General features: G+C 36.2%; 4 protein-coding genes across 4 annotated transcripts in view; 2 read left to right on the top strand and 2 right to left on the bottom strand.

Annotated features, from left to right (window-relative positions):
- LOC104705341 (zinc finger protein rotund-like) overlaps positions 1–2,078 on the top strand; it is a 7,698-nt gene extending 5,620 nt beyond the window's left edge. Inside the window, exons 2-3 of the mRNA XM_010421331.1 lie at positions 7–506; positions 979–2,078. Of these exons, the coding sequence (XP_010419633.1) occupies positions 7–506; positions 979–1,813 (1,335 nt within the window). The 3' untranslated portion in view covers positions 1,814–2,078. The remainder of the gene's footprint in view (positions 1–6; positions 507–978) is intronic.
- LOC104767610 lies at positions 3,519–5,806 on the top strand. The gene is made up of 4 exons (XM_010508295.2): positions 3,519–3,846; positions 4,091–4,492; positions 4,851–5,265; positions 5,354–5,806. Exons 1-4 carry the CDS (start codon positions 3,597–3,599, stop codon positions 5,553–5,555), a joined length of 1,269 nt encoding a protein of 422 aa, XP_010506597.1. The 5' UTR covers positions 3,519–3,596; the 3' UTR covers positions 5,556–5,806.
- On the bottom strand, positions 5,951–6,362 carry LOC104783184. Its single transcript, XM_010508308.1, has one exon. It carries the CDS (start codon positions 6,339–6,341, stop codon positions 6,117–6,119), a length of 225 nt encoding a protein of 74 aa, XP_010506610.1. The 5' UTR covers positions 6,342–6,362; the 3' UTR covers positions 5,951–6,116.
- On the bottom strand, positions 8,452–10,032 carry LOC109124971 (cytochrome P450 71B2-like; the record flags this gene model as incomplete). Its single annotated transcript, XM_019246017.1, has 2 exons — positions 8,452–9,258; positions 9,805–10,032. Coding segments are annotated over 2 exons (843 nt in total), but the record flags the coding sequence as incomplete, so codon positions are not given.

A 10,033-nucleotide genomic window follows, 5' to 3' on the forward strand; every position in this document is an offset into this window, starting at 1 on the left:
GGCGAGAACAATAAACGAGGGGATTTGTTGGCTCCTAACGGTGTGATTTCGCATCAGGAGATGCATATGAGCTCGATGCCTGACTCGCCGATGATGGAAGCCGCTGGTTCTTCGATAGGATCATCATCGTCTTCTCCTTCTACTTCCAATTTGCCACCGATTCGCGTTAGAGTCAGCGAAGACCAGAGGATTGAGGAACAGTTGGCACAGATGACCTTCTCAAACATGCAAACTCAGAGGCAATTTGATGATGGAATTAGCTTGATGACAAATCGGCCAATGATGGTTCCGTCTGGTGCCATGACTGATGCTTCAATGGCTTATAACAACGCACCTAGTGATAGTTCTGCTCCCCCAAGCAATGGCCAGGTTTCACCGCATGACGATCGGTCCGATTCAGGTGTATCAGCTGGCTACAGGAAGCCACCTTTGCCGATGCAGCCAGTAACGATCCCACCGAGAACTACCGGAGGGTATGCTTTGACATCCCCTGATTCTGTTGCAAGGTACTTTCTTCTTCTACCGCCACTCATTCATTGACTCATACACTTGTTGTTTAGATAGATGAATGATCTTGGTAATTTCATATCTCAATCTCTTGGTTTCTCCATCTCTTTTTTTTGTCAGCTTGCCGTTGATTTGTGATTGTCTTTATACTGTTTCTGTTCTATCATCTTTACATGTGTGTTTTGGGTTACACCTAGGCTAAGTAGCTAAAATAGATAGATAGAACACTGGTTTCAAGTATGGTTTATGAATTGACAATGGAGAAATCATCTTAAGCTGTGTCAAATCCGAATAATATTTGATGATCTTTGCTTCACAGTATACATTCAGAGATTCCATCAATTTGTAGTACTAGCCGTTTGTGTGGAAATTGACATACACATACTCATTGAACCATGCATTACAAGTGATGTTAGCTTTGTTTTATGACTCTTATGATTCTAAATGCTGATGTCTCCTTTTTTTATACAGTGATACGAGCATTTCTTCTGCTACTTCATTTTCGAAGCCAATGTACTACCAAGACCAACCTCCAGCTCTGCCAAAAGCTCCTCCAGTGACACAGCCTGAAACTACCTCGGTCCAAAGCTCCCATGTCTTACCTCAGACTGAAACTACTTCACCCCTCACCACTTCCCATATCCAATCTCAGCCAGGTACATACACAACCATGGATCAACAACAACACCAACCAACGGTTCAACAACCTTACTTACACCAAGGCGTTCAGTACATCCCTCACGCATCTCAATACTTCCCAGTTTACTCTCATCAGCAACAAAACTACCCGGTTTACGTGATGTCTGTCCCGCAATCTCAGCAGTATGTCCCAGCAGGAACTCCCCCACTCTACCCGATCTCAAAACCCGCCACAAACTCGAGACCTGAAGCTGCCCAAAACGTTTACCGTGCTTCTCCCCCTCATGTTCTTCAGCTTCAGCAGCAGCATCAATACATGGGTTACACTGGAGTTCCTCAACATACTACAAACGCAAACGCCAATTACAGTACTGGAGTTCCTCCTCAACATGCCACAAACGCAAACGCCAATTACAGTATTGGAGCTCCTCAACATAGCTCAAACACCAATTACGGTGGGGCCTACGAATACACAAACCCTCCAAACGAGACAGTGTATTACCACGCACAGCCTCCTGCTGCCAACACTGCCATTCCGTTAGCGTCTCCATACCAAAGCATGACACCAGCTGCAGCGGCAGCCGCTCTAGCTGATATGTCCAAGCAGATGGCTCTTGACGGCGGCAAACAGCAACAACAACATATGGCTGCATCTCAGCCGCTTTAAAAAGCTGGATTTTTGGTAATAAACGCGCAAAGTGTGACCGTATAGCTATTTTACACGGCGCGCTCTGGTCTTTCGTTTATGACATGTAACGTCGTGTTACATCTGGTTACATATACATAGGCTTTGCTATATCGTTTTCTAAAGTTCTTATCATAGTTATTACTTATCTCTATCTTGTTTTTCTTCTATATTTGGAAAATAAAAATTGTTTGGATGATTTTTCTATAAGTATTTATACTGGGCGAACGTTGAAGGTATTTTGATCTACTTCAAATGGAGTAGATGCTGCACCATGTCCATGATCATCATTCAATCAAAGGTGTGTGTGTGTGTGTGTGTGTGTGCGTACCGTAAAAATATTGACAAAGGACAAATTCAAAACATATATGAAATTCCTGTTAAAGATCCTAGATCATTATCTAATTCCGTGCTCATCCGTTTAAGACCGAAGTCATGTTAATACAATATGTTTCAGAGACTAATCTGAAATGCGTTTGGTGCATAGTGGAAAATGTTCTCACCGATTGAAACCTTTGTCTAGAACCAAAAGCTATAAGCTTTCTTCCCCTGTTCCCCATGTGCTTGGAGATGCTTGAGAGAAGAGACCCGATATGAAAAACAGAACACTGTAAAATTGTGAACAAGTTGAAAACTTTACAATAAAAAAATACTTTGGGAGATAAAAATTGTCTGGAAAGTTTTTCTAAGTACACAATAATTGGGTGTAGTAAAATGAAGAATTTGTGGTTTAGATCAAATTATAGTTTTGAAATTGTCTTGACTTGAAGCTTATATAAAAAATTAAAAACCAAAACCATGAGAACTAACTAGGTAAAAACCAATGCTGTTGTACGGGAAGAAATTTTTGTTTGAGCTATTACATTTGTAAATATATTTATTTAGTATAACATTTATAATAAAAATTTATATTGGTTTAAATTGATAAAGTTTATGAAAGTTTCAAATATTAATTGTTTCACCATAAATTTTAGATGGCGAATCTGGATTGACGAATTAGTGTTCAGTTAGATTATTCTCAAAATTTTGAACTATCAAATCAAATAAAAACCACAAAAAACTAAAATTTCATGAACCAAATGATTTAAATAATATTATTAACCCGGTCAAACTCGTCCGCTAAGCCATCCCACAACGGGTTTAAATATTTTGAACCACAAAATATCTTTGCATCTGTCTCACTCGAATTCGTGAGATCCGCGGGTAACCCACATGCATCTCAATAAATCTTTTTTTCTAATATATAATATATATTTAAAGCTTAAACTTAATTTATATTAATAAAATTGTGTGATAAAGTTTTGAAAAATAACACTTTTGTTTTATTTTTTGTTACAAAATAACTAAATGTGTCTCTATGAGTATAATATTATTACTTTTTTATTTTTTATTGGATTGAATTTTCAGTAATTTTCAGTATAATAAGATTTTTTATTGGACTGAAGAATTTGTGGTTTAGATCAAATTATAGTTTTGAAATTGTCTTGACTCGAAGCTTATATAAAAAATTAAAAACCAAAACCATCAGAACTGTTTTACAGTAGGTTAATAATATAATTATTCTTCAATTAGATAAACAAAGCCAGACTAAAAAATTGGCTCCTTCTCATTGCCCCCTCTGAGCAGCTAGCTGATCTAGTAATAGCTGTTGCCAGAAAAAAAAAAAAAAAAAAAAAAAAANATAAAATTTGTTAACAGCGTTAAAATAAGCTTCTCTGCTACTTGGGCTTACGAACCCTAAAACCCTAAATCTTCGATCCACGCCATGAGAGGCGCTCTCTTCAGAAATGCCTCTCTCTGCGCTCGCAGAGTCATCCTTTCTCCTCGGATAACCCATCAACGTTCCGCCTATGTTCCCTTCCTCGCTCCAATAGCCGCTCCGGTTCCTTTCAAATTCAGATTTTTCTCCTCCGAATCCGACTCGCCCGGCGAGAACTCGACTAATCCTCCTGAATCTTCTCCTGTAGATTCATCCGATAATAAAGATCTAGCTGTTGAGGATGTAAGCAGCAAAGGTAAAAACACTCTATCCTATGTTCAAGCTGTGGAAATGGTGATTCGTTATACGCCGTAGTATTAGTTGAAGTTGGATGAGTTTGATTCTCATCTCGTCAGTCCTGGATACTAGTAGTAATGATCCTTCGATCTGAGATTTGGAGTTTTCTTATTATGGTTTTCTGATGAACTAGTAGAATTGTTTGAAATTGAGTTTATGTTGGTTTTAAGTAACTTCTTGTATTGGTTGATTTGTGTTATCAGAGCTTAAAGCCCGTATAGAGAAGTATTTCAATGAGGGTAATGAAGATGCGTTACCCGGAGTTATTGAAGCACTTCTGCAGAGAAGACTTGCTGACAAACACGCAGAGACTGATGATGAGTTGTTAGAAAAAATCGAGAGTCTACCTTTCAAAGATGATGTGAAGGATGAAGATTTGGAATCCGATTTCGAGGAAGCACATTCGACTGACGACGAACTCGAGGATTTGTACAACTCTCCCGAGTATGTAGCGGAGAAGATGAGGAAGAATGAGTTTTTCAACATGGACGATAAGAAGTGGGATCACATGATTAGAGAAGGGATTCAACATGGTTGTCTTACCGATACTAAGGAATGCGAGGAGATTCTTGAGGATATGCTTAAATGGGACCAGCTTCTTCCTGGTATTGCTGTTTTACTTTCATATTCTCGTTCATCCGCTCACATTCTTAGTTATAAGTATTTTTTGAATACTTTCTAGGAGCCTTTTGAGGTATTCCATCTTCAGAGATTAGGCTAATTGATTAACTGATGTGCGTCTATAGCTAAAGACACTCTCTTAACTTAGCTTTTTTGTAGTTAACCTTTCTGTTTGGATTTTGCTGGTAAAAGTACCATTCTTTTTGAACTCTTTGAAGATAATGTACAATGCTAGATTTGTTGCTTGTCGTATCAGTAGGGTCGTTTAGCAAACATATTGGTTTTGTTCTTGTGTTGCGTATATATGAACATTGGGAACATCCTAACTGTATTTTCATTCAGATGAATTGAAGAAAAAAGTTGAAGCAAAGTTTAATGAGCTCGGGGATATGTGTGAAAGAGGTGAACTTGAGCCCGAAGCAGCTTATGAGCTTTTTAAGGAATTCGAAGATGAGATGGTAGTTCAGTATGGAGATCAAATGGAAGCTGAGGGTCCTCCCCAATTTGGTGAAACGGATGCTTCCGATAGGAATACCGACTTGGATGATCCCCCCGGTAAAGGCCCAATCCTCAGGTGGCAATCGAGGATAGTTTTTGCTCCTGGAGGCGATGCGTGGCATCCAAAGAACAGGAAAGTTAAAATGTCTGTTACAGTGAAAGAGCTCGGGCTCTCAAAGCATCAGGCTCGAAGGCTAAGGGAACTTGTGGGGAAAAGATACCATTCGGGAAAAGACGAGCTTACAATCACCAGTGAGAGGTATATAACTATAAATCTTAAGCTTTTTTTTTCTTTTTTTCGCGAGACAAGAATGTTGGATCATGAAATGTTTTGTGCCCTGTCACAGGTTTGAACACCGAGAGGAAAACAGGAAAGACTGCTTGAGAACTCTTTACGGTTTGATAGAGGAATCTGCGAAAGCGAACAAGATTGCTGAGGACATAAGAACATCATATGTAAAACAGAGACTCCAAGCCAATCCAGCTTTTATGCAGAAACTACAAGCAAAGATGATAAGGTCTAAAGAATCAGATGCCATCAGCGCCTGAAAAAACCTTTTCCCGTTCAGCGTTTTTCTTCTTGTCTCACCAAATAATCTCTAGGATCGTCTCTTTTTTGGCAATCAATTGATCCGGTACGGGTTTCGAATCCATGAAGAATCTTTGATGGTAACTCTTATTTTAGTTTATCAGATGAAGACATGAACCTTGGTTCTGCACCTGGTGTCTGTTAGGGCCCATGAGACTTAGCCAACGCTTTCTTAGAATTATGAATCTCTTCGAAGATTAAAAGGTTTCAATATGGGATTTGGATATGTTTACTCTCTGATTCAGAATGAAAATGACTAAAGAAAAAAATAAATTTTATAATTTTTGTTTGGGGTTTATCATTAGATGTTTATTCTGAATTTTTAATCGTCAGCTCATCAAATTAACAGTTTAACTGAAGATGGAATTGGAAAGAAATAGTATTTCTTTGTATATACAAGAAAAACACAATCTATGCTTACACAGTACTACAAATAAGGGATCTATTTACATAACGATAATAGGAAAGTAAAATGGTCCAATGTTTTGTGTTTTTTTCCCGACGAAGGCGAATGAAATTTCTCAACCTCCACCACAACCACCGCAACCGCCGCCCCCACAACCTCCGCCACCGGTAGTGTTTGCCGAATTGGGTTTGTTGTTGGAAACTCCATCGGCGCAGGAGAATAACATAGCCGAGAGGGCACAACAGCCGATCAGAGCCAAGAACACAACATGAAACAGGTAGCTAGCATCGAAATGCGTCGTTGTAGCCATGCTCATTACATCTTCCAAGTGTCTCGCCATCTTTCTTTCTTTAAGTTAATGTGGATGAGGTCAAGTTGTTTAACGTGAAAAGCTTTCCTACTATTTATAGCCGATAAATTCGTATAGTGGCCATTGACTTTTGATAAAATTATTCGTTGATTATACAGATTTACATTTAAATAAAAAGACTGCAAAATACCGAGTCACCCATTTTAGTCTATTATTCCCTTCTAATAAACACATTTGACTGCGTTATTATGATTTAGATCCAGTATATATTATTAGTTGATGCTAATACATAATTCGCATCCAGTTCATAATGATTTATAGTTAAAGATTATGTTTCTTTTAATATACAAAACTTGAAGTTCGAGGCCAGGCTTTTTTATAATTCTATATGTCTATGGCTATTACCCTAAGAAATTTGTATTTTTTTTTCATTTTTTCTGTCAATATTGATAATTTACATACGTAGTTCGTTTGTCAAAACAAAAAACATACATAGTTCTAGTTTAGGGTTTTTCAAGGAAATTAAACTTAGTTGAAATTAAAATAAGGGTTTTCTGACCATTATAAGTTCTAAACTAGGGTGAGAATAGACAACTACCGTGATATAATGTATATATTAATTTATATATCAGGTTGATTTGCCTTGTAGGTTTTTTTTAAAAAAAAAATTGGTTTGCATCTATAGTGGTTAATATTTTAAGTGATCATTCATGACACTTGTTTTCCAAAATACATATATAAGAAAATTATTGGACAAGAAATTTCGTCGAAATAATTATGTACTGCTTAAGTATTTGTCATTGATAAAAAATTAGGGAGGTTTTATTAAACAATCTAAAAAGAAGATGAGAAATACCGAATTAACGGGTTTGGCCGCATGAGGCATGAGGAGGTATAACCGTATAAGTATAAAGACGCTCTCTCTCTCTTCTATCTCACGTGGACTCCGTTTTTCTTTTTTTTTTTTTACTCAGAAGCGTGTGACTCCGTTTTTCTTGTTTGTACAAATTTGACTAATACAAAAATAAAATTCTTGTATCAGACTTTCGATGTAAAAGCTTCGTAAAAGGCGTATTGGCCGGCGCAAGTTTTTTATATGCCTAAAGCAAAAAAAATTTGGACCGACTAACAAAATACAAAAAAATAAACCACTAGACCATTAAAGATTTACGACAATGATGCCCCAAAAACTATAAATAAATATTCTTGCCTAAAGCTCTTGCTTTACGAGCTTTAGCTCCGGACCGAGCTTGAATCCAATATATTAATATAATTTTCAAAACGTGTAATTATCTATGCAAAAAAATTCTATGAAAAAGGGTTTAGTCTTTTTTTTGTGAACAATATATAACGTAACTGCCAAAGATACCAAAACTATCATCTTTTTACCAAAAGATATCAAACTGTTTGATTTAATAAGTGCCTAATTTGTTATTTTCTTTTTGGTTAAGAGATAATAAGTGCCTAATTTTCTAACAAAATTATTTTAACAACAATACTATACCCCATATTTTGACGACGTAAACAGTGTAAACCGGCTAGGTTTGAAACTTCGATTTTTGGATACAGTTCCATTCAGATCTTGGAATAAAAGGAAGATTGAGTTTTGGGTCAGACTTCAGAGTAGTTGATGTCAAAGGGGAGATAAATGGTCAGGAAGTCTTCCCTTTTTTTGAGTTACAATTTGAGGATTTTATTGGTTAAAAATAAAACAAAAATTTAAACTCCTAATCATTATCAACATTGTCATTGTCTAAATTGTGGTATTTTTGGAATAAAAATATATTTTAATGGTATTTATGACAATTGCCCTATTTTAAAAGGTCTGGTATTTTTGGACAATTTTTTTGTATTTTTTTTTTGTATTTATCCGTATAGATAAAGGGGGAAACATTATTTTGATATATTCCAACCAATTTTGTCTTTGGCTTTCAATTTACTTTTTCTTTATAGAATTTATATTTCATAGCTTAAGGAGATTTATCTTTTTTTAAAAATATATCTTTCAATTTTGACTTTTGGCAAATATTTTAAAAAACTAAGATATAATAAGTATGAACATTGTTGTTAAAAAAACGGGTTATAGCATTTTAAGAATGTGATAGTGATATAATATTTTAGAACCAATAAATATATATTTTATTGTTTCTCGATACATATATATTTCATTGTTTATTAATTATACATTATTTCTTGAATCTTGATACATTGATACATCTATATTTCAGGAAGTCTTAGCTTTTAGAATCGTACACTTTCAATGAAGACTATAAATACACAAAAGAACCGATCGATACTAACGAGTGGAACAATGCATCAAGCTTTTGTCTCATCAATGGTGTTGAACAGGCACAAGTAGTAGAGGTAATTTCTTGACAATGGTGAGATTACCAGCTTCTCCCATATCTATGTCTTCTTCACTTATCATTCCTTCAGGCAATCTCCAATCAAAGAAGTAAAGAAAATTCAACAGCACTAGTTCCACGGAAGCAATCGCCAATGGCATCCCAGGACAAATCCTTCTACCAGAACCAAACGGTACGAGCTCAAAGTGTTGTCCCCTGAAATCTACGCAAGAATTGGTAAACCTCTCAGGAATAAAATCTTCAGGATCGGTCCAGCGCTCGGGGTCACGTCCGATCGTCCATACGTTGAGTTGGATTTGCGTTTTTGGAGGAATATCATAGCCTTGGATCTTGACGTGAGACATTGTTTCTCTTGGGAGCAAAAGAGGAAGTGCTGGGTGCAATCTAAATGTTTCCTTGATTATGAGCTTCAAATAATCAACTTTGTCAATGTCGTCTTCAGTGATTCTATCCCTTTCGAGCCCGAGGGTGTTTCGGATCTCTTCTTGTGCTTTTTTCATCACTCTAGGGTTTCTAGCAAGCTCTGTCATTGCCCAAATCATGGTTATTGCGCCTGTATCTACCCCCGCCAGAAATACATCCTGATCGTCAAGACATAATTAGTAATAGAATAATAGAAATGAAACCAAAGAGTCTCTTCATTGTTTTAACTTTTGTGTTTGCATGACAAAAACTACGTTTTGAAAAAGAAATATCTTATAAAACGTATACGCTAAATGTAAACATGATTTTCCAACTGTTTTCGTTTGCCATATGTGTTTACGGTTAGCAAAATTTTAAAATAAGTTAATTGGACCTTATACATATATAGTTAAAGGTTTGTTTGGAAAACAATACCTACTATAACACAGTAAGTAAAATCAACCGTAGAGTAATTAACTATGGAGAACCATTGAACCAAGTTGTTTAGCCCAACTAGTTGACGTTTAAAATAAAAACTTTATCACCCAAAAATCACATATGAAGACTAGTTTTTTTTTCCCCCTTTTTTCAAAAAAAGAAAGAAAGAATGAAAGATGAAGCAAGATTTGAGCTCTGAGGCCGGAGCCCATAGAGCCTAGATTTTTTTCTTTCCCTTTATTCGAAAAAAGAGAAAAGAATATATGAAGCGAGATTTGAGCTCTTACCATGAGGACTGCCTTGATATTATCAATGTTGAACTTGAAATAATCATTATTTCCTTGTTTATCCATCATATCCAACAAGAGAGCAACAATATCCGCAGTAGAATCCACTGTTTTTTTACTTCCTGCTAAGTGATCATCAATCACATGTTGGTAAAAACCATCAAGCTCTTCAAACACTTTGTTTATCTTCTTGTTTCCTCCAAACAACCAATCTAAGAATCTCCCAATT

This window comes from Camelina sativa, chromosome 1, assembly GCF_000633955.1.
Source record: "Camelina sativa cultivar DH55 chromosome 1, Cs, whole genome shotgun sequence".
NCBI classification, from domain to species: Eukaryota; Viridiplantae; Streptophyta; class Magnoliopsida; order Brassicales; family Brassicaceae; genus Camelina; species Camelina sativa.